This window comes from Chrysochloris asiatica, unplaced genomic scaffold, assembly GCF_000296735.1.
Source record: "Chrysochloris asiatica unplaced genomic scaffold, ChrAsi1.0 scaffold00009, whole genome shotgun sequence".
Classification (NCBI taxonomy): Eukaryota; Metazoa; Chordata; class Mammalia; order Afrosoricida; family Chrysochloridae; genus Chrysochloris; species Chrysochloris asiatica.
The window spans coordinates 3,338,462-3,363,580 of record NW_006408527.1 but is presented as its reverse complement, the minus strand read 5'-3'; the positions used below and the strand labels follow the sequence as shown (position 1 = coordinate 3,363,580).

At 42.3% G+C, this 25,119-nt stretch overlaps 1 protein-coding gene across 1 annotated transcript in view; it reads right to left on the bottom strand.

Moving 5' to 3' along the window:
* The window catches only part of PTPN14 (protein tyrosine phosphatase, non-receptor type 14), a 153,369-nt gene that overhangs the window by 47,073 nt on the left and 81,177 nt on the right, over positions 1-25,119 (bottom strand). Inside the window, exons 4-9 of the mRNA XM_006834007.1 lie at positions 20,803-20,870; positions 11,398-11,468; positions 10,390-10,477; positions 7,557-7,645; positions 1,988-2,075; positions 1,138-1,220 (exon numbers count right to left, since the gene is read on the bottom strand). Coding sequence (XP_006834070.1) covers positions 1,138-1,220; positions 1,988-2,075; positions 7,557-7,645; positions 10,390-10,477; positions 11,398-11,468; positions 20,803-20,870 — 487 coding nt within the window. The remainder of the gene's footprint in view (positions 1-1,137; positions 1,221-1,987; positions 2,076-7,556; positions 7,646-10,389; positions 10,478-11,397; positions 11,469-20,802; positions 20,871-25,119) is intronic.

Here is a 25,119-nt window from a genome sequence, read left to right as displayed (position 1 = left end):
GAGTGAGTGAGTGTGAGTGTGAGTGTGAGTGTGTGTGTGTGTGTGTGTGTGTGTGTGTGTGTGTGTGTGTGTGTGGTTGTACATGCCAGAGTGCACCTACAAGGAAGATATAGCTGCTTAATTTACCACTCCCTGATTTGTCCTTCCTCTGAGTTACATTTGCAAACCTTGCCGGCAGGCCCAATAAGATCAGATGTACTTTTAGACCTCCACAGCGACCAATTTGCAGTGACTGGTTTGGAAAAGCCTCCATGAAGTGTAGAAAGAAGTCCTGGTTGACCCGACGATCCAGTTAGAAGGCAGCAGTGCCCTTCAGCCCCAGCTGATCCAGGACACTCCCTTCCTGCTCTTGGATGTGTCCACGGGGAAGTGGAAATGCAGTCCTTTTGCATTTCCATCCCTGTGGCTCTTTGAAACAAAATTAAACACCTTGGGCTCCCCAACTGCGGAACACATTCTGCCAAGGAAGGTCTTTGAAGGCAACCAAGGTAAAGACCCTGTTCGTGTGAGCCCCAGCACGATACACTGAAGGTCAGGGCACATTTGGAAGCTCCTTCCTCAGACTCCTCTGTGTTACCTTTACTTCCTAATTAAAAAAAAAAAAAAAAAAACACACATGGATAGGCGACAGCTATTAGCGTCTTCCAATTCTTCCTCTAATTACCTGGGCCGCTCATTTACAGTCAGGTGACATGACCCAGAAGCACATGCAGCGTTCGCCAACTGTGTAAGCGAAACGGGACAGAGGATGACAGCCACATCTTCACTTTCAAGCTGGCTCATCACTCGGTTGCACACCTCTGAACGTACTCCACATCTGACAAGAGGGGCACCCCAGCAAATTGGGAGCTGCTCAGCAACCCCAAATTCAGAGCGAAGGACCAGTGAGGGGCTAATGCAGGTCAGCCCATCTGGGAATTCAGCACTCGGAGTCAATCTGCGGAACTATTTTCCCTCTACACTCATGTACTACGTTTTGACAGATTTCATCATTAAAGTCTCTGGTCCTGCCTGGCTTTTGCTTACTTCTTTCTTTAGTGTCTACAAGGAATGAGGAAAAAGAGTGAATGGCACCACATTTATCAAGTGCATTTCCTCTGGCAAAGCAGCCTGAGGGTGAACTCAATATTTACTTACTCCGTGCAGATTTTGTTTTGTTTGTAAAACTTGTGTCGTAGAGCAAACAGCCGAGAAATGTATTTGGCATTTTCGATATCATCCTTGGAAAAGAAAAGAGAAGAGAATAAAAATACACATCTGTTTGACTATACATGCATTTTATTTCACTTGGATTACTTCGGACAGGGGCACTTTCCTCCCTCTCTTCTTTCTAACCACAAAACAACCACACTAGGCTGCCAAAATTCAGCAGCAGTAATGCCTACAAGCCCACCAAAGAGTAGCAGACAATATGATCTGCTAGAGTCCTTCATGCCCAAGGGGTTGGGGTTACATTGATAGTCTGGCATATCTTTACATAATTCCACATCAAGTGCTTTAAAAATATGAATCACAGCGGAGCCTGGGATAAACACCAAACATCAACAAATGAGAGGCCTGGGTGGTATTGGCTCTCAAGGAAGCACTCAGCAAAAGGGCAGTCTCACAGCTTACTTCGGTCTAGGCAATGGGATAGGATGACAAAGGAAGTCAGCCAGCAAAAGATAACACAATGTAAGAGAACTGGGCTGGAATTAAAGTACAGAGGACTGCAGCATGCCACACAATGTGGCCCACCACAAATGAGGCAGGTAGAGGAATCCTGATCCTAGAGTCAAAAACCAGCAGGGAAACCTGGTAGTTTGAGCATGGTTATTTCACCACCGCTATCCTGAAATGGGATACGGCAGCACTGGGGAAGTACGTGAGAGTATCTTTTCAACCGAACTTTTAGACTTTCAAGTAGTGGAGAGCAAAGGGAAAGAATATTGAGTTGAGAGGTCCAGCAGCAAGCTGCATTTGCCCTGCTTGCATCTGTTTTGCTCACCGTGTGAAAGAGGGCAGTCTCTTCTTTGTTGATGAACTCCACGAGAATGGTGGACTTGTTATGAGTAATATTCCCGATATCATTCCACCTGGTCAAAAGAAACAAAACATGCTAACCGGAGATGTTCTGTGCATTTACAATTCAACTAGAAGGGCCATCTGCTTATGTCAAGTCTTGTAACATAAATTAGTGATTTAGTGATATTTTTTTAAGGCTCAAGTTTCCTAACCTCAAAACAGAAGAGTAAAGAAAATGAAACAAGTGGTCTATTTAAACATTTCAAAACTCGGTGCAAAATAAATCCATCTGGCATTCTTCATAAAGTATAGCATCCTTTATGATGAGCAATGAAAAAAATCTGCCAAGGACTTGAGCATATTATTTAAAAATCCTGTTTGTAGGAAGGTAGGCTGAAGACTCCACACAGATTCTACAGTGTGTGGTGCCAATTAGTTTTGCCACCTAGAGATATCTACAGAGAGTTTAATGTGTTTACATTGTTGTGATCTAAACAAAGAAACAACAACAAAAATCAAGGCTCCCTCTTTTCTCTTGGAGACTTTATCCAAAATGAGACACAAGTGAAATTAAGTTTCTCATTCTACTTGGAGCCAATTTCTAATCATCTTTTACTACTACCCGGAGTCCTTGGATGGTACAAACAGTTCACACCCTAATTGTAAGGTTGGAGGTTTGAGTCCCTCCAAGAGATGTCTTGGAAGAAAAGCCTGGTGATCTACTTCCTAAAAATCATCCTTTGAAAATGATGCACATGCGATTACTATGAATCAAAATTGACTTCATGACAACTGGTTTTCCTAGTCCTGGTGGTGCAGTGGTTAAGCATTCAGCTGCTAACCCAAAGGTTGGCTGTTCAAACTACCAGATGGTTGCTGGGAGAAACAAATGGCAATCTGGTTCTACAAAGATTACTGCCTAGAATACCCTACGGGGCAGTTCTACTCTGTCCTGTAGGATCGCTAGGAGTTGAAATTGACTTGAAAAGCAATGGGTTTAAGGATTTATCCTTTACTGTACCCCTACATTTAATCCCCTACGCACTGCTTTGTCATTCCATGCGCTGATGCTCATTGCGTTTCCACATCCTTTGCTTGGTTAATTCCCAGCTACCCTGTGTGAGACTCAGCTCAGAAGTCAGCCTCCCTAGGAAGCCATTCTTTATTCTTGCCTTCTACATCTCTATACTCTAAGTAAGACTCAATCAAATGCATGTCACCTAGCTGACTCAATACACGGTTGTTGAAATAATGATGCTGCCTGTCATCTAATCAGAATATGATTCCTTTATCAACTCTCTAAGTTAGACAAGGCAGTGATTCTTGCTCCTACATTAGAAATGAGGCAACTGAGGAACAAATGGAGTACAGGATTTTGCCAGATTAATTCCTTATGTTTGTCAGGGGTGTGACTAACCGTGTTTAAGTACATCTGCTGGGGCAATCATGTCTGCAGGTGCTCACACAGCTTGCTGCTTGCCTGACAATCCTACCAGAGCACATTAGCACGTACTCATAGCTACATGATCATCAGTGAAGGTCTCTAGAGATAAGAAATATTTGGTTTCCCTTGGCTCCATTCCTTCAAACCAACGGCCCAAACTCTGGAAGCTTGCCTTGCCCCAACATGTGACATTGCCCAGTGGCATAATTTACATTATACTATGGTGCCACTAGGTTAATTTCTACTCATAGCGACCCCATGTGACAGAGTAGAAATGGCCTCATAGGGTTCTATGGTCTGTCTTCTTTCTTCTCCAAGACCACAGAATGAGTTCTAAGCATCAACCTTCAGAGAAGCCCACTGTTTACCCATTGCACCACCAGACCTCCTTACAACATGGTAGTGTTGTTAAGTGTCATCAAGTTGGTTCCCACCCAAAGCGACCCTGTATCGGGTGTCCAAGGAGCAGCTGGTGAGCTTGAACCGGACCTTGCAGCTCAAAACAACTCTGCAGTTCACACTGACTTTGCAGTCCAATGCATTAACCCACAGTGATTATACTATAAACTAAAAAAACCAACCCAATGACATAAAATCAGTTCTGACTCATAGCAAGCCTATAGGGCTAAGGAGAACTGCTCCCTAGGATTTCCAGGACTGTAGTCTGTACAAGAGCAGATAGTCACATCTTTCTCCTCCAGAGTGGCTGATGGGTTCAAATCACAGATCTTTTGGTCAGTAGCTGAGTGCTTAATGAATTGCACTAGCAGTGCTCCACATATGATACTATGTTGGTGTTAAGTGCTGTAGAGTAGGTTCTGACTCCATATAGGATTTCTGAGGAGTAGCTAGCTGGTGGGTTTTGAAATGCCGTGAATAAGTCCGGTGCTTATTTGACAGTGCCACACCAGGACACCACATGATACCTTGTTGTTATTGTTAAGTGCCGCTGAATCAGTTCTGACTCGTAACAACCCTATATAGGATTTCTGAGAAGCAGCTGGTGAGTTTGAACCAATGTCAACCTTGCAGTTTACAATAACCTTGATGTCAAGTGCTTACCCTATAGCACCATACCAGGACTCCTGCATGATACCTTAGTGACGTGGATGCAAATTCTCATCTACACTGGTTTCCAAGTCGAGGTCTAGAGGCAGATCCTAGAAAACTGCAAAAGTTGCCCCTTACATTCATCGTACATGAACTTGTTTCTTCTATCCCCTCTCAATGGCTGGAATGAAAGACTTGTCTAATTCTCCCCTCCAGGATCATGGAGAAACCAAAGCATTAACTGAATGGCAGAGAATTGTGTGGGACAAAAATGCTTGCCTAGCTTCGACTGGCAATACAAATGTATACATTTTACCCAGCTGATTCATTATTTGTTGCACATATATAGATTTGATTCCGAATAAGCAAAAAAGTTCACTGTGTAGCTCCGAAGAGCTCTCTGCCCACTTTCACTTCAACAGTGCTTCTATTCATAGATGGAGACAAAATCCTAAAATAATGGCAGGGTGGGGACCCAGGAAATGAAGTCTAATCAGGAAGCTTCATTTTTAAAGTCTCACAATAACCTGCAGTAACTGCTGATCAAGAGAGCCCATGGCTGGCCAAGATCTACTTCTAAAAAGAGGGCGGTGCTTTGTCTCTGAGAGCCACCTTTGGTCTTCTGTGTATCACATGCACATATGGGAAAACTTTTCTCCCCATATATAATGGGCCACACTGCCCTGTTAAATGAACGAACTTGCGGTTTTTTAGATCACTGACATTATGATGAAATCTATGGGTATCAACACAAAGCAGGCTTGTGGACATGTAACTCGAATGGGAGGGGGTGTGCAGCACCTTGTCACATCCCAATACTGACACTACTCAGGCTGATTGGGAAACAGTTCTAAAGTATCAAAACGATAAATAGTACCAAGGTTCTGGACTAAGAACCAACAACAGCAGGTAACAACCAAAGATGACAACACCACCCAGAATTCAATCCAGATACAGAAGACTCCAAAGTAAAATAAACCTACAAGACTGAAAACAGAGAAGCAGAGATATCCATTTATAATGAAGTCAACTACAGGAGTCCTGGTAGCATAGTGGGTTACACGTTAGACTGCTAACCACAAGATCAGCAACTTGAATCTACCAGCAGCTCTGCAAGAGAAAGATAAGCTTTTCTGCTCCTGTAAAGGAGTCCTAGTGTGGCTCTGTGGGTTAACGCGCTGGGCTGCAAAGTCGGCTTGAACCGCAAGGTTGGCAGTTCAAGCTCACCAGCCACTCCTTGGAAACCCTATACAGGGTTGCTATGGGTCGGAAGCAACTCGACGGCACTCAACAACAACAACAACAAAGATTTACAGCCTTGTACCAACCCGATGGTACACCACCACCACCACAAAGCAAAAAAGAGGCAGGAGTGTAGATACAGAACTCCGAAATGGCAAGGAAGTCAAGTAGATTTTAAGATAAGACAGGTGAAAAAATAATAAATTACAGGGTAACCTTAAAGAAAACTAATAGACCTGCACATCAAAATTTTAAAAAGAGAAAAATCAGAAAGATTTAGTAAAGATTAACACAACAGAAATTAAAATGGAAACACCACAAACAAAATTAACTAAGCACAGAAAATTACGTGGAAGAAAGAAACCAGCATCACCACACCAAAAAAAAAAAAAAACCACGCAGAAAAATGAAAGCAATCAATCCATACCTATTGATAATTACATTAGATATAAATGGATCGAAGCACCAGAGAATGCAGAAGAAAGAAGAAAGCAGGACCCTGTGATATGCTGTCTACATGAGATATATCAAAAGATGGGGACATGCTAAATGCCCATCAACAGAAGAAAAGCTAAAGACACTTTGGAACATACACACAGTAGACTACTACTCAACACTGAAGAATGACAATGAATCTGTAAAACACTTCACAACACGCATGAACCTGGAGGACATTATGCTGAGTGAAGTTGGCCAATCACAAAAGGACAAATACTGTATGAGGTCAGTGTTGTAAAACGTTAAAAGGTTTTCCTGATAAAAGAAACAATCAGTGGGAGGGGAGAGGGAGTTTTATTCACAGACTAGAGGGTAGACACATGTTAACAAGGGTGACAGGACAGGCAACATACAAGAGGGAGGTTAGCAGAGGAAATATGATGGTAACACAGGGAGAATGCAATACATAAGTAAATAGGGATAAATACTGCTAACTGATGGTACAGGGAGGAGATTGCAACCATTGTAATGAAGCAAAGTGTATGATTTGTTGAATGTAAAACTGATGATCTTGTCTGTAAACCTTCACTCAATTCACAATACAAAGTTATAAAAAAAAAAAAAAAAAAAAACAGTACAAAGGTCCTTTAAATTATCATGATAATAATAAGGTTTGCTTCTGCAGAACAAACTTTCACAAATAATTTTGGGTTAATATAAAAATGAATTTGCATTGTTCTAGTCCACGTTAAGGTCAATGGTTCAAACTCACCAGTCACTCCTTGGAAACCCTATACAGGGTTGCTATGAGTTGGAATGATTCGACGGCACTTAACAACAGTCCATGTGAAGGGAAAGGAGGTTCAGCACAATGGAGAGATTTGGATTTAACAGCTGGTAGCGTAGCGGTTATGAATCGGGCTGTGAACCGCAAGGTCAGCAGTTCGAAACTACCAGCGGTTCCGCAGGAGAAAAATGAGGCATTTTGCTCCCGTAAAGATTTATAGCCTCGGAAACCCTGTGCAGGATCGCTATGAGTCGGAACCGACTCCACGGCACTTAACAACAAGTATTGATTCAGTCAAATGCAACTGGTAGGCCTATTCTTAGCCTCTAAGGGTTTTGACCTGGTGTTTCCTGGAGTCAGGTAGGGAGCAGGTTTCCCATTCCCATCCCCATCATCGCCCTCCAAGAAAAGGGAGATGAATTTCTGCACAGCTCCTTACATCTCTCAGAGAGCTGATGATATCTGATTAAGTTCAATTTTACTGCAGAATTTGGCTCTCCACTCATTCAGATAAAGCCAATGCCCAGTGTATTTTCTATAGTCTTGGACTGGAAGAAGGAGAAGAAAGAAAGAAAGAAAAAATAAGGCTACCTGTATATGACTGCTTGTCTTCCAATTCTGTTTCTCACGAAAATCCCCATAAAGAAAATATCAAGGTGCACGCCATTTCCGTGATTGTCCTGCACAAGATCAACAGGAGAGATTTGTGAAGACGCAGATTCCCAGCAGCCTTTCCGAACCAAACACTGGGCCACAGTCTCCCCATGGGCACCCCACTCTGTTTCTCACCCACAAATGGCATGAATCATAAGCAGCCTCCTAGCAACAGGGCAGCCATCTGTGTGTGGGAGCAGTTCCTAGAGGGACTCACCCCAATGCACATTCTAACCACACCAGCTTCTGCAGAGCTGACTCCAACTCATGGTAACCCATGTGTGTCAGAATAGAACTGAGCTCCGCTGGGGTTTTAATGGCTGTGATACTTTGGAAAAGTGGCCCTGGAGGTGCTATGGGTCAGGTGTTGGGCTGTTAATCTCAAGAACCTGGGCAGCAGCCACACCTCAGCTTATGGAGGAGGAAGAGAAGCAGACTTATCTGAAAGTGGGCTGGTTCTCTTCCAGTCTTACAAATTTTTGAGGAGCCACTCACGGAAAAGCCCACAAGAAATAAAAATGGTTTTTTTCTAGCATATGCCTATATCATACTTATTACTTTATTTGTTCAATAAGGCCCTATCCTAACCCAGAGAAACGACAACATGGACATTCCCTAGATGCTTTCCTGTGTGTGTGTTCGTTCACTCATCTCAGAACTGGCTACATCACCACCCCCACCACTTCTGGTGCCCCCACCCCTCGTCATTGGGTTTACAGGAATGGTGTGGTCCATATGTGGTCACGTAAGTCATGAACAGATATGTGAGGGAAAAGAGGGAAAAAAAAAAAAGAAGCGCAGTGAAGTCTCGAATGACTGAGTCAGCAGTGCCTGTATGACCACACACGGTAGGCTAGAGTCTCCCCCCTAAGAACCTGTCCCACTACAGAGCGAACTAAAAAACTGCATCAGAACCAGGCACAGTGGGTTTCAATATGCTCTCAACTGCCCCTATTTCCCACAGCTCAGCATTACTGGAAACAAAACAAGCATATGACCACAACAACCAAACTCCCAACTTCAAGGGATTGCAAGTCAGTTTCCTACAAGTGGAGAAAAGTTTACTCTGATTTTTCAATGACCCAAAATATCATGACTATATATGGGCTGCTGAAACGTAAGTGGGATGCAGATGGCTTCATAAGGCATTATTGCAAGGAAAATGGATTACAACCCTACGAAGGGCAGCCATTAGAGAAGCAAAAGAAAATTAAACAAATCTAAAAAAGAGTCATTTAGCCCTTTTTGCAAGCTGCGGCCACCCTGCTCGATTCTACTTGATGCACATGGGCAGTTCTCATTAAGGCAAATTGCAAACACACAACCGAAGCGGGAACAGAACACTTATAAACCTGCCAGTGGAGCCAGTGTGGAGCGGATTGTTTGTGCTGAAATTGCAGGCGTTTCCTAAATTGTTGAAATGTGCCAGTTGCTTTAGGATTCTGATAAAACTCCATTTTTTGTAAAGTTGGTCAGCAGAGCGAGGAAAATGAGTTTGGACCTGGGCTCAGCCCTATAAATTAGCATGCACCATGACCCACTCCTCAACCCCACCCACTTCTGGAGGTATGTTTGTTGCAAAGGATATGACATGTTATTAACAGCTTCCTAGGCATGATTTCCAGTAAAGACCAGAGAGCCTGGGAACCCAAAATGGAAGGCTCAAGAAACTGGGGAAATAAAGTGTGATTGCACACAAGAAATTTTCTACCCAACAAACATTGCGCCTCTATCAGCTCAAGGAAGACAAAGAGAATCTGCACGAGGAAGACTACTGGCTCAGGTCTTTATGAATGCACCTGTGACATCAGACCTATGTCCTTTTGTAAGGTGAATGTGTGCTCTGATACCTCCAAGGCACAAGATGGGTGGCTGTTTGGAACTCACTTACAACATTATCTTCAAAATAAGATATTCTACCGAAGACTATGCGTAGTGGTTACGAATCAGGCTACTAACTTCAAGGTCGGCAGTTCAAAACTACCAGCGGTTCCGAGGGAGAAAGATGAGGTGTTCTGCTCCTGTAAAGATTTACACCCTCGGAAACCCTGTGCAGTGTCACTATGAGTTGGAACCGACTCCATGATACTTAACAACAACAACAACAACACCTAAGACCATGGAATACGTCAAAATGTTGTATTAAAGAAAAAGTGTTTGCATGACTTAACAGTAAAGTAGACTCACCAATTAAGACCATGTAGCCAAGCCATTTAAGGAGCTCTGGTAGCATAGTGGTTACGAATTGGGCTGAGAACCTTAAGGCCAGCAGTTCGAAACTACCAGCTGCTCCCCGGGAGAAAGATGAGAGGCGTTCTGATCCCGTAAAGATTTACAGCCTCGGAAACCCTGTACAGGGTCGCTATGGGTCGGATCCGAATCGATGGCACTTAACAACAACAACAAAGCCAAGCCATTTGGCCCACTGCTCTGTTGTTGGTGTTCCCCTCAAATGTCTGATCCCACCCTTCTACGAGTCCATGCATAGCACAAATGGTTGAAGCACTTAGCTAGCAACCCAAAGACTAGAATAGCTAGCAACCCAAAGACTAGAAGTGCTAACCTACCTCTAGATGCCTCAGAAGAAAGACCTGGCAGTCTGCTTCAGAAAGATCACAGTCATTGAAAAGCCTAAGGAGCAGTGTTTTGCTCTGACACAAGACACATTCCAACTTGAGTTGGAAAGGACTCAAAAGCGATTGATTTTGCTTTGTTTGCTTTGGGCCCTTCTGAGACAATTAAAGCAAAGATATGTCAAAGTAGGTTTTACCTTTACAGGGAAGCTTTCCTGTCCAAACCCATCCAAACGTTCCACTTCATTGATGTACATAAGTTCAGCTTCCGCTGGCAGGATTCCACTAATATCAAAATAAACAACATCAAAGCAGGGAGTGGTTAAGGGCAACCAAGTCAATGGGAGATCCCACCCTCCTGATAGCAAATTCCAGAGCTGTGGTTTAGCAATAGTTTCTGGGAAGAGCAATCATCACCGGACTGTGAGAGCACCAGTGAGTTAGTAGCTAATTCATTAGCATAGTCCCCAGAGCCTTTTACTTACTCAACAGGGAATAAGAAGAGGAAGGTCAAAGTATTTACTTAAGAATCACAGCCCTAAAAACACCTGGGAGAAATCTCCACTATTAAAACAAACAACAACAAAAAAAAGAAAGAAAAAGGCAAAAGTGTGAGTTTGAGAGCCAAGTGGCCAAGACAACAGAACCAAGAATTACTACTGCGCAGGTCCTCTGAGGTCAGCAGGGAAAGAGATTTATGTTGCGCTGGTCCAAAACATCAGACTCTTAGTGCTCCCTTAAAGTATCCACCTTATTCCCTACTGTTCTCCCTCTCAAGGGACACACAGATGGATGGGAGGTGGCCATGGCCTTCACTTTCCTCCCAAAGTAGCTCTTTAGGCCTTATTGTGAGTGAGCACAAGCAGTCCTAGGCTTTCCAGACTTGGCCAACAGATTTTTTGAAAAACCACAGAGAGGAATTTTCCTGGCCAACAACTCTACATCTGCACTGGCTTTCTGGAATTAAAGAAAAAAGGTGGGGAGAGAGAGAAGAAGGAAAAAAAGGCAGGCAGGCAGGCAGGCAAAGAAAAAGAAGGAGGGAGAGTGCCAGAGGGAGCAGAGCACCGTGTCAAACCCACATGCACTTCTTAGAACACAAGGACTTTGTTCCATGCTGGAAGAAACACCTCTCTGTTGACCCTGTGGAGACTGGGCCCCTGCTGGGTCAGGCAGTCCCTTACCCTCTCTGCCCACCCCTCTCTTACCTGTGAGCTTTATGTTCCTGAGCTACCTTCTGTGTCAGCTCCTCAAGAACAGCTTCTTCCAGGGCCAGATCCTGTAAGAACAGACAGCAGCACAGGTTAGGAGGATGTAGGCATCCAAAGCTCCCTCTTCAGAAGATGAGGCCTGGCCTCCTTCATCACTCCTTTGCTCCTTCAGAAGTTAAGGACTATGTTCATATTTACTTATAAACCTGAGTCTCCACAATAACTGACGTTATTTCTAGATATATTTTGGGTTGCTGCTTAAATTCTGTAGAGACAGGGAATAGCTCTTTAAAAGTTTTTTCTTCTTCCCACTTGGCCTGTTACTCAGAATCACTTATTGAAAATCTGTTGTAAGTACACATATATTATTCACAAACAGGTTAAGAGCAAATAAATTTCTAGACCATCATCCTTTCAAAAAAGGGACCCTGCCAAACTCTTTCATCCAGCACTACAAAACCAGCTAACAGATTACGAATCAAATGAAGGCTCATTCTGATGCTACCTGACCAGAAGCTCCCAGACATGGAGGAGTTTCAAAGAAGGCTGTAATGGCCGCAAGAGTTCACTGACCAGCTGATGTCTCCTACTGGACACCGTGCACCTGGAATCAATGGTGTGCCACCTCCTGTGTGCTCAGAAGAGCTGATTACAAACATCTCTTTCCAGCTCCTCTTCAGTATGGGAATGTATACCATGGAAATCAGGGTTGTTAAACAGTGACCTGCAAATCACTACCTTGGATGGAAAGATGGCTTCTAAAACAATAAATCCAAGACAGGGACAGCAGAGCAGTCAGATACTGATGTTGTTGTAAAGTGTCGCTGAGGCGGTTCCGACTCATAGTGACCCTGTGTAGGGTTTTCAAGGAGTGGCTGGTGTTAGGTGCCATGACGCTGACTCCATCTCACAGAGACATCTGTGATAGAGTAGAATCTTTACAGAATCAAATCACCAGGTCTTTTCTTCCACGGTGCCAATGGGTGAGTCCAAACCACCAAGTGTTTAACTGTTGGTGCCACCAGAGCTCCTCAGGGCCTGACAGCTGTCTTGATTACAGAGGTCCTCTCACCCCTGTTGTGGAGTCCTGGTGTGGTGCTGTAGGATAAGCACTTGACCACAAGGTCTGTTTGAACTGCAAGGCTGGTGGTTCAAACTCACCAGCTGCTCCTCGGACACCCTATAAAGAGTCACTATGAGAGGGAACGGAAGTGACTGCACTTAACAACAACTCACCCTGGGGGGCCTGGGTGGGACCTGGAGGCTCCTGACACAGCGGTCAGGTCAGCTGTCTCCAGCTTTCCCATAGCTGTTGCCACATACCCTGGCTGCGAGTCCTGAGGACACATGGTGATGCAGGGCTAAGCACAAGGCTGCTGATGGGTCAGCGATTGGAACTTAACATCTGCTCTGTGGGAGAAAGATGGGCAATCTGCTTCCATAAAAATGACAGCCTTGCCCCACCCCCCAAAAAAAATGATGGAGGAAGGAGAAGACACTGAGAGGAATGTTAAGAGTCAAGGCAACCAAGGGAGATACTGGTACATATACAGTCCTGCAATAACAGTGACCTAACAGTAGATGCATGGATAAGACGTGCAGGATGAACAGGTGTGGGCGGGAGACTGGAAGTATAAAGGTTTGGATATCTGCACCTTTGCTGCAAATGTAGCCATGAATGTGATGGAGCACACAGGTGGTAAGTTATGAGAGCTTCTTACACATAACCAAATACCCTCAGGAAATGAGTTGCTGGACCTAGGGGTTCAGGAATATAATCTTGGGGTGACATCAAAGTCAATGGCATAATCAGTCTACAAAGAGAATGCTCTACCATCCTACTTTGGTGATTTACAACTGCAGTCTTAAAAGCTTATCAATAGTCATGAAAGGTACAACTATTGGTCTCTTTCAGTCTGAAGGGGAAAAGAATGATGAAAATTGATGACAAAAGGAAACAATGAATTTAACAGACTAATGATTCACCCAAACATCAGGCTCCACAACCTTGAGACCCAAAGGATTAGATGATGCCTGGCTGCCTGGCTACTGGTACCAATAGCACTGAAAGGGATTACAATACAAGGTCCTGGACAAAGTGGGTAGAAAACGTAGAGCAAAACTCAAAACTAGGCTTAATGATTGGAAAGGGATTGGTGGAACCCATGAGACTATGGTCCTTGTTGTTGTTAAGTGCCGTCGAGTTGATTCCAACCCATAGTGACCTTTTGCAGTCTGGCGCATTAGCCCACAGAGTCACACGGGTTTACTGTGCTTTACTGACTGTGCAACCTTAAGGTCTGGAAATAAACTCACCCCCATTGCTGAAATTTCAGCCAAACAACAGACAGATCTGGAAATTAGCCACCTTTATGGAGTCCTGGTGTGATGCTGTGGGTTAATGCGATAGACTGCAAAGTCATTTGAACTGCAAGCTCAGTGGTTCAGGCTCACCAGCTGCTCCTTGGAAACCCTATACAGGGTCACTATGGGTTGGAATCAACTTGAAAGCATTTAACAACAACAACAAGGTCTGGAAATGAATTCACCTCCATGGCTGGAATTTCAGCCAAACAACAGACAAGTCTATGGGGGAACACATAGAATGCTCCTTAAAAGCCAGGATGTGGAGACTGCCCATCACACTTCAAACATGTTGTGTTTGGTAAAGTGGAGGTTGAGTGAAAAATAAGAAGACCTCTCTAAAGAGATGGAGAGAGACAGGGGCAGCAGCAGTGGTTCAAATACAACAATTGTGAGGATTGTGTAGAACCAGGCAGTGTTCTGTTTTGTGGTGCACAGGGTAGCACTGAGTAAGAACCAATTTAATGACACCTAATAACATCACTGTTGTTGTTAAGTGCCATCTAGTAGGTTCCTACTCAGTGAGATCCTGTATAGGGCTCCCCAGGAGTGGCTGGTGAATTTGAACTGCTGGTCTTGTAGTTCAAACCGACCTTATGGTCTAGTGTTTATCCTACAGTACAACAACATGGGAGGGTGGGGGGTGGGGTGGACAATAACACTGGGGAGGTATACACACCTTGGAATAATCAGCCAATTAAAATCACAAGGGCAGCATTTGCCCAATGACAAAGTTCAAAAGAATTAGGAAAGGAGGAAAGCAAGAAACCCAGGGAGGAAGCTGGATGAAAGAAGTGTTTCATTGTGGGGACTGCAGTAAATAAAATAAACAATGTATGAGTGGTTGAATGGAAAATTGATCTGCTATGTATATCTTTACCCAATTCAAAAAAATAAAATAAAATAAAAAGAGAAACAAACAAACAAAAATCCTATGGTGAAGTTCTACCGTCATAGAGGGTCACTGTGAGAGGGAATTGAATAGAAGGCAATGGGTTTGGCTGTTCAGTATAAGCCCTAGGGAGAACACAGGAGTTTCCTATTTTCCTCTAACTGTAGAGAGTCTGTAAGAGCGGTTGGTCAGGAGGGAGGGGGCACCCCAAGGCTTATCCTAGACACTGGGGATGGCAGCAGGCTGAGGTAATATTTCAACAGAACACTTCTAAAATAACTCTTTAACCTGATTCCAAAGTATCATTTTAAATATTTACCTCCAATTTAGTAACTTTTCAGGGCTAGCATATGGCCACAATAAATGCACACCTCAACTGTAAGAAACATCCCATTCTCAAAACCATTCATACTTTAAAGACCAGTGTTTTTTAAGACTAGAAAAACAAAAGTAAAACTACAGACTAGATATTCAATAGCTCTGCAAATGGTTGAGAAACCTTAAGAGCAGGCTGAGGGAATTAGAAGCATTTATTTTTCATGTGTTAACTGATCAATTTGCTGTTTCCTGTTTGGCCCTTCATTTCAAGGACATACATCCAAGGTAGGAAATAAGTTCAATATTTTAAGTTTTACATTGTAGAGTAACAAAAAGTAGTATAAGGCTTAAAAATATAGCTATGCATATGCATGTAGGTATTTAGGGGTAGAAATAATCCAATACTAATTTTGAAAAGCTAGTGAAAGACATGTGTTAACAGAATAAAATTAAAAGGTAAGTAAAGATCAAATAAGTGTTCCATTAAACTTCTGCTTCCTACTTTTAAAAAAAGAAAAAGCCCAAAGGTGCCCAGTTGCTATTGTGCTCTACTCAACAGCCCTAATCTGGGTTGTGGGGGAGTGGGGGCTGGGAAACTGTGAGGTAAGTATCTCTGCCTTAGATAAATGCAAGAGAGCACCCCCCACCCCCACACGAATGAAAAATGGCAGCGTGCATGCCTGCACACAGCCGCACACCTGTGGGGTGTCCTGTGTATTTAACTGTATTTAACTATGTTCTTTTCTCTGCTGAAGAAATGCCATTTGACAAATTCAGTTACTTTATAAGATCAAACACAGCCATTCATCCTGCCTTCCCTCCCCCACCAGAGGAATGCATTCTTCCCTTTCAAAGCTCTAGTGGAACCAAGCGGAAAGTTTACAACCTTCCTTGGCTCCCCACTGCGTACTCAATTAAGTTAACACCTGGGACTGACATTCAAACCATTCTTCCTGTGACCCAGCCTTCCCCTTTGGACTCTTCTCCTAAGGGTCCAAGGTTCCAGAACAACTGAGCTAAGGCACTTCCCCCCTCTCTTCCCAATACAAAGGGCTGCTGTCCCCTCTCCAATGGCCACCCTTCCTGGAAGAACTGCCAGTGAAGCCCCATCAAACCTGCAATGCAGACACCCCCTTTTCCAGATTCCAGACCAGCTACCACTTCCTTCTTCCCCACAATTGGATGACTTTCCTTCCCTGCATATCTTCCATCTGTGTGCATCTCTCTGATCATATACTCCTTACATAGCTACTTGTGCACTTGTCTTATCCTTCAGTCTCATCTCTTTCCATTTGATTATGGTGGTGACGGTGTGCCATGGAGTCAGTTTTAACTCATAGCACCCCTGTATAGGGTTTCCGAAGCTATAAATCTTTACCGGAGCAGAAAGCCTCATCTTTCTCCCACAGAAAGGCTGGTAGTTTCGAACTGCTGATGTTGGGGTTAGCAGCCCAAATTGTAACCACTAAGCGACCAGAGCTCCTTCCATTTGATTATAGATACCTTGAAGACTGAGTCCTGGTGTGGCACTGTGGGTTAATAAGTCAGACTGCAAAGCCATTTCAACTGCAGCGGCTCCTGAGAAACCCTATCCAGGGTTGTTATGGGTCGGAACCGACTCCAATACACTTAACTACAACAACAACAACCATGAAGACAGCAACTTAAGTGGCCGGTTACAGGGACTTTTACTAAATAACAGATTATAAATTCTCAAATTGTTTATCAAACCCAAGGTGTTAAGTTTCATGTGGTAAAATCGTCTGTATCTGTTGGTTTACATTTCAAAATGCATACAGTCAAGTCAACCTTGAGAACACATGCCTCAGCACCCTTATACTTGCAGAACATTTGTTATTAAGTGCCATCGAGTCAGTTCTGACTCATAATGACCCTGTTTAGGGTTTCCAAGAAGCGGCCAGTGAGTTTGAACCTTATGGTTCAATGCTTATCCTATGGCGCCACAGCAGTAAAGAGCTGGAATAATCATGCGGAGGATAATAAACAATAAGCGACAACAATGAAATAAACAGTTACTAAGAATTTATTATGAGTCAAGCTAACTTGGTAGTTCAAATGTATAATTTCCTTTAATCCACACCTTAACTTTATGGAACATGGCTTCCTAACCTCATTTTCAGAGGAGAAAACAGAGGCTTAGATTAACTAACTTGCCCCAAATCATTTGGCTGAGGAGTGGCACAGCTAGGATATAGACACAGAACTGCTTGACTCCTTTGTTCTGAGCTTCTTCACAGTGCACCCAGGATACCACAGGACGTGGAAGTGGACCGCTGATGACAAAGGCCTAGGAACATTCACGGCTCAGATATAAACACAGACAACATCTGCTTCCGTCTAACAGGACTGTCTGCAATGATGGAGATGTTCTATACTTGATACTGAACAATCAGAATGTAGCTCATTCAGCAAGGAACAAATTTTAAATGTTATTTAATGAATTCAAACTTGAACACAAAATAGCCACATGTGGCCAGTTGCTACCATACTGAAGATGAAACAGTTCTAAATCCAGTAATAATACCCATGTTTTTGAATGTCTAACAATAAGGTTTGTGAGGCCTATGTTAGCTAAGGAGTCATGATGTGATGCTATGCAATAATGCACCGGACCACAGAACTGTAAGGCCCGCAGTTCAAACTTACCAGCCGCTCATCAGAAGCCCTATACGGGGTCACTATGAGTCAGAAAGGACTCGTAGGCATCTAACAACAACAACAATACTGGTTAAGGAGTCCTCATGTGGTGCTAGAAGATAACGCACTGGACTGCAAGGGTCATTTGAGTTGCAAAGTCAGCAGTTCAAACCCACAAGCCACTTCTCAGTAACCCTATATGGGATCATTATGAGTCAGAAGCGACTCGACAACACTTAAGGACTCTTGGTGTCATGCTATAGGATAAGCAATGGATTGTGAACCACAAAGTCAGCAATTCAAACCCATCAGCTGCCCCTCGGAAACCCTATTTAGGGTAGCTATGAGTTGGAACTGACTCGATGGCACTTAACAACAACAAATGCTAGTTAGGTGTCCAATCTGCTTAGAGTCCAGTGGGAACATAATCTCTTTCATTCTGAAAGAGGTATGAGGCATAAAACTACTATTTCATGGACAAAATTATCACTTCATGTCAAAGCTTCTTTCCATCTATAAAGTCCTATATGTTGTGCTGGTAATCACTTTTGGGAGTCCCTGGGTGGTGCAAACATGCTAGGTTGCTTCCCAAAAGGTAAGAGGCTTCAGTCTATCAAGAGACAACATGGAAAAAAACCCTTGCAATCTGAATTTTGAAATATCAGCCACTGAATTTCTAAGGAGTACACTTCTACTCGGCCACAGATTGGATTGCCATTATTAGAATCAACTGCATGGCAACTGATTTGTTTTATTTCATCACTTTAAAAAAATCTGGTACCAAACACTAGCTTTGACCTGTAACCTAGGTGACAGACAGCCGGGGGGGGGGGGGGAATGGACAGACCCCAAAACAATGAAAAATTATAAACTCACTAAAATTCTACATACTTCACATTCCTCACACAAAGCCCACTGGAAATCATCCTGACTTTTGGAGTGAGCTTCTGAGATGCTGGTTCAAGTAGGAGGACCCTATGTCCCATGAAGACCTTTCTGCTAAGTAATACGCTAATCTCTGAATGAAGGTTGAGTTCACAGGTAGAATTAACACGCCGTCAGAAACTGAAGTCACAGCAGATAACAGTGCTGTTGCCTTGGTGCAAAGACTAAGGATAGAATTACTCATGAAAAGTTAGACATTTCATAGCCTTTCCTTAACCTGTAAGACTAAGGTAAGCTCTGGACCACTTTAAATTAATATAAAGCACTCAAATGGATAAACAAAACTTCAGCACTACCTTTAAGTGTCTCAAAACGTAAAACTTTTGATACCAGCTGTTCCACTTTCTTCCATATGCACCATAGCCAATCAGATGCCAAGTTCTGCCCACTTGAGTTTCAAAATATCTCTTGCTTTGCCTTCTTGTTTTTATTTTCACTGCTAACTAAATTATACCTCTTGCCTAGACCACTCCAACAGATTTCCAACTGATCTCCTCCTATAGTCTCAATGTTATAAATCCAGTGGTTCTTGAAGTATGGGGCCTCCATACATACCTGCTAGAAGGTACTCATACGTTCTAGCTATTTAGATGTTTTCAGTCTCATCTGCCTCTTGGTTGGTTGGTTATGTGCCGTGGAGTCAGTTCCGAACTCATAGTGACCCTGTACAGGGTTTGTGAGGCTGGAAGTCTTTATGGGAGCAAAAAGCCTCATCTTTCTCCTCCGGAACAGCTGGTCCTTTCGAACTGCTGACTGTGAGATTAGCAGCCCAACATGTAACCACTATGCTATGAGAGCTTCTTCATCTGCCTCTAGGTTCCTCTGATACTCATGAGATAAGTCTGCTTGTCCAAGTAAGTCTTCTCCAAACACCCATGCCACCTCTCCTCTTCTCTCTTGTTTCCATCATTCCCTGCTCCCAGCCACATCAGCCTGTTACTATGTTGCTCTCATCCCATCCTGTAAGAAGCAGCACTCACACACCATTAGTCTTTACACCTTCCTAACAAGTTGGAATCCACTTGATGGCAGTGAATGAACCTTCCAAGCACACGTGACCTTTTCCCACATAAAATTCTCATTGTTCGTAACATTTGGCCTTGCATTCCAGTTTTGAAATTTTCTTATTTACTCAGTCATACTGTATCTCTCTGAGAACAATCTGTTGCTAAAGGTCATTGGGTTAGTTCCAAATCATACCAACCCCATATATAGACTTTCCTAGACTATACATTTTTATGGGAGCTGCCAGGTTCAAATGCCCATCTTATGGTTAGCAATCCAGTGTTTATCCTACAGAGTCACTGCGCTACTTAAGAACAAATATCATTTCTTATCTAACTTCGCACCCTCCCACTCCTAGAAGTACCCAGGCCAGTGCTTTGAGATGATCCAAATGATAAAAGGTGAATGATCATGATTTCCAAACTCAGAGCCAGAATGTTTGATTTTTTTCTAGTTCTTTCCAAATATCACTTTTCACATGCTTAAGGATAAAGCGGACTCCTTGTGTGGTACTATAGGATCAGCACTGGACTGTAAACCACATGGTCAGCAGTTCAAATCCACTAGCTGCTCCTCAAAAACTCTATATAGGGTTTTTATGAGTAGGAACTGACATGATGGCACTCAACAACAGCAATGATAAAGAAGGAGTCTCTGGGTGGCACAACTGGTTAAGTGCTGAACTACTAACTGAAGGGTTGTCAGTTCAAACCTACTGGAAGACAGGTCGAGAAATCCGCTTCTAAAAGATCACAGCCCTGTAAACCTTACAGAACCATTTTATTCTGCATACACACTAAGAGGATCTAGTTAAGTAGTTGGGATGCATCTGGTTGATAATCAAGGAGAACACAGCCCCTATGAGAAAGTAATGTTTGACATGAGACCTCAGGGACAAAAAGGAGCCAGCCATGTGAAGAGCTGGACCAGGCATTCCAAGCGAGGACATTAGTACAAAAGGCCTAGGAAGGAGTAAGCTCAGTGTGTTCAGAAAAGATGCCAAGATGGCGGAGTAAGCAGAGGTGTGAGGATTCAGGGAAGGAGTACCTAGTGGCCAAAAGGAGGCACCTTCACTGTCTCAACATTTAATAAGCCTGACCCCACTTTAGAAATGCATGTACTTACCTCCCCAGGGAATCTGTGCACATTAAAAACCCTCTGAGATTTTCAAAGTTCAAAGAAGGTAGAAAATCAATTAAGAAAGAGGAAATTACACTTACCATAGGAAACAGCACATATTCTCTGAGGAAATCTTGAGAATCAAATTGATTATAATCTCCAAAATCAGCTGAGAAGAAAAATAAAGGAGAAGTATTTACATGAAATTGAATATGGAATAAAATAGGATAAACTCATTATCACATTTATTCTTTCCTCCGAATACTTCTGCATTATCATTAAGTAAAAATAGTACAAGGATGTGTTTGACACTTACTACTTTTACTTAGAGATGCTATAAAGATTCACACGTGAGCACTTCTTGGGAGAATGAGAAATCTGAAAGCAATTCCTAAAGGTTATTTTAAACTTTTAAATGAACCTATATTCATCTACTTGTTAAATATGCATCTATTCAAATCTTACGAATATTTGCCAAAGGGACTTTTTAACTCAAGGTGAATTTGGAGAACTGAAGAGCAAATCCATTTGCATCTTTTCCAAAAACAAATTTGCAGCTGGAAATTCCCACAGCAAATCACCCTTGGCAAGCAACCTTACAAATCTTTACACCTCCTAAACAACTTCACATGTTGTTGCAAGATGCCAAAAAACTCTGCTTTGTCCTGTTTTTATCTCACAATGGTATGTTTGAACACATGCAAAATAAATGCCAAGAGCTTATGTCATAAATATATAAATGTCACATTTGTGATTCCACTCACTCTCACAGAAATCAAACCAGCATGACATTTTAATTTCAAGGAAAAGATTCAGAATCAGGTAGCAAATGGATGCAGGTTATCTTTAATGTAATAACTCACATGGAATGAGGGGAGACACACACACACAGAGCAGGCCAGTGTAAAGAAGTGGCTGAACAGGTAAACTATCTACCTACAAACTCAACAGATAACACTTTACCAATGAGGAGCAGCATTTAAGAGTAGCAAAGATCACTTATTCTACCTATTCTCAAGTTTAATCATCACTTATATTTTATCATCACTTGTATCTCTGTTGACATGTCTTTCTAGTTGCTCAATAAGGGTTCTTAGGAAAACTATTTAAACTCTTATAGTTAGAGGTTTCATCAGAGTGAACAGCGGGTTTCAAGGATCCAATGAAAAAGGAATCCAAAGTAAGTTTACCATTCTTGTTGCCTGGAAAGGAATGTGTTTTAAAGGAAGCATGGCCCATATGAAGAGGAAGGACATGACCACCTCAGCTTCTTTCTATTAAGGGTGTCTTCCGTATTTCAATGAAGCTATGCTCACTTTCTATTAAAAGTAGCCTTCATTTCTTCCCCTTCCAGTGTTTAAGTTAGCAGTTGTAATACAGCATATTTTACCTATTTTCATCCCTAGGGATGAAACAGTAGTTAAATATACAAGAATTAAATGTCAACAGAAATCATTGAGCAGATAACACCCTGGAACAGCACAGGGCAAGAAGAGGCTTGCCTTTCCACATGATTAGAATCCAAATGATTCAATTGCAGTTCAGTGCTGGACAGGAAGTCAAGTTTGTAGCTTCTAAAACAACAGTCCATACAGCAAGAACTGCACTGCTGAAGATGTGCCTAGCATAGCCATTTTTTAAAAAGCAAATAGCGGCTTCTGGTGTGATGATGCAGGGTCAGCACTGGACTGCGAACCACAAGGCCGACTGTTTAAACCCACGTCACTGTCTTCTTTTCAATCTGACTAAAGGAGCTCTGGTAACGTAGTGGTTACGAATTGGGCTGCGAGCCGCAAGGTCAGCAGTTCGAAACTGCCAGCGGTTCCACGGGAGAAAGATAAGGCAGTCTGCTCCCGTAAAAATTACAGCCTCGGAAACCCTGTGCAGGGTTGCTATGAGTCGGAACTGACACCACGGCACTTAACAACAACAAAAAAGGTAATTAAGGCACCACTCAAAAGAGTAATGTATAAAAATATTGCCAATTCTCGTCGTCTGTGGATTCCATGTTTATGAATTGCCAGCTTGCTAAAACTTATCTGTAACCCCCAAATCAATACTGGCAGTGCTTTTGTGCTTGTTCACGGACATGCAGAGAGCAGTAAAAAACTGGAAGTTATTTTGTGTACACAGGTTTAATAAGGTGATGATACTCTGTGTTCTTGTTTCTACTCAAACTGGAAAATAGTGTCCTTTTCATGGGCTGCTTTATTAGTGTCATGTATTCACATATTTTTGTCCTCTTTCTTTTGTAATTTTCCTTTTTAAAATGGCCCCAAGCATAGTGCTGAGCTGCTGGATAATGTTCCAAAAAGGCCACGATGTTCCTTAAAGAAACAATACGAGGAGGAATCAAAGCGTTCTTGGAAAAATGGAATGAAAAGATAATGAAATTTCCACAGACTTTTTGAAGGCCGTCAAATGTATGTTAGATAAGCTTCGATCAGACATGAGTTACAGTCCTGTCAACTGTAAGTTCAATGTTGTTAATGAATCAACAGTATGTATTACATAAGGAACACATATAAACAGAAACACACATAAAGTAAGGCTATTAACTGATCAGCTGACAAAAATGCTATGACCAATTTTGTAGGAACTTATCCCTGAATTTCCCCTATAAACAATGGCTCAGTATTTGCTAATTCAGGGTTTGTGTGGCTTTATAGAGCATAACTAACATAAATAATGAGAATAAAGTGTATATATATAAAAAATACTGAACACATAACAATTTAGGGAAAACAATGGATAGCTGTCTGATAAATTTAAATGGGAAAGATTGAAAGATAAACTTATTCTAATACAATGTTGTTACTTATTACAATTGGGCATTTTGAATTGATTGCCTTTGAATAAAGTATACTATGTTTAAAACCTTTGCCATAGAAGCAGTTGTGACAGGAATAAAGTGGTAACAACAAGGCACAGAAAAAGCCCCTGAGGAAAATAAACAAGATGGTGGATCGGATGGACGTGTAGTAAAGAGCTCCGCCAACAACACAGAATACCTGACAAAGCAGGCTCAGGGGATGGTACCAGACTCTACACCACATATAAAGAAATATTTAGAAGGATGGAAGAATTACAGCTAGAGGAATTTGTGGCAAAAGCAAGAAATCCATTGCTTTCTAACTGGAACACTCAGCTGCACCAGGAGCCACCATCTTGGGTGAGACCAAGCAGGGGAAGGATAAGAACAAGCACAAGACACCTGGCAGAACCGAAGAGATAAAGGTGTGGACATTATTTTCCTTTGGTAGCTGTTCATTGGTCCCTTGCTGTCTGAGCACCTCCATTCTGGTTACTATAGGTGTGCCTGAAACAGTGGGCACCCCAGCCCCACCCTCGTAGGGTTCTACTACGCATGTGAATAGATCTCCTGGAAATTTAAAGAGACAGTTTCCAATTAAAACCAAATGGCCACAGCCATCCCTGAACTGTTTACAACTAGAAAAAAGAACTGAATGGGGATTATGGAGCCGGACAAGCAGACCAAAGAAGAAATAGGCCGAAAATTAAATCCTAAATTACATCAAAACGACCAACAGTGGCATCATGAAATTTTTCAAGAAGAAGAGTGAAAAGGGAAGCCCATTTCCTGATTACATCTACCTGAAGGCAATCAGAGAGCATAAAAAATACCAAAATACATACCCATCTAAGTATTAAGTCCACAGATAACCCCTGGAGATACCCAAAAAACAGAAGCAGATGACCATATCTGCATAAGTTCAGAAACGAGATAAAGTGACTGAGGCAAATGAGCTGGAAGTAGACCTACACTCCATACTGGAAGATGGGCAGGCTTTGAAAATGCCAAAGAAGGAATTCAGAAAAATGATAATAAAATGTATCAAACACTATATAATGGAGTTGAGAAAAATAAGGAAGAAGTCAAAAAAGTGCTACAGGAACAATCAAATAAGATAGATACAGTGTTGGAAACAATTTAAAACTTACAGAAAGAGGTCCAAATGATTAATAATAGAATATAAGAAATGGACAAATACATTGAAAGGGCAAAGCAGTAGAATTAAAGAGATAAAGCCAGAACTAGTGAGCTACAAGATAAATTTCTCAACACTACTAACAATAGAAGAACAAATACAAAAAAGTTTAAAAATATCTGAAGAAGGCCTAAGATTCATGTTGGATAACATGAAGAGGAATAACGTAAGAATTATTGGCATTCCAGAACAGAAACAATCACAAAAGCCCACAGAGGAGATAGTTAAAAAGCTTCTGGAAAAAAATTTTCCTAACATCATGAAAAGTGAAAAGATAAGCATTCAAGAAGATCAATGAACCCTAGGATGGATAGACCCTAAAAGACAATCAATCACCAAGACATATAATAATCAAGCTCGCCAAAATCAAAGATAAAGACGGGATCTTGAAAGCAGCTAGGGAAAAGA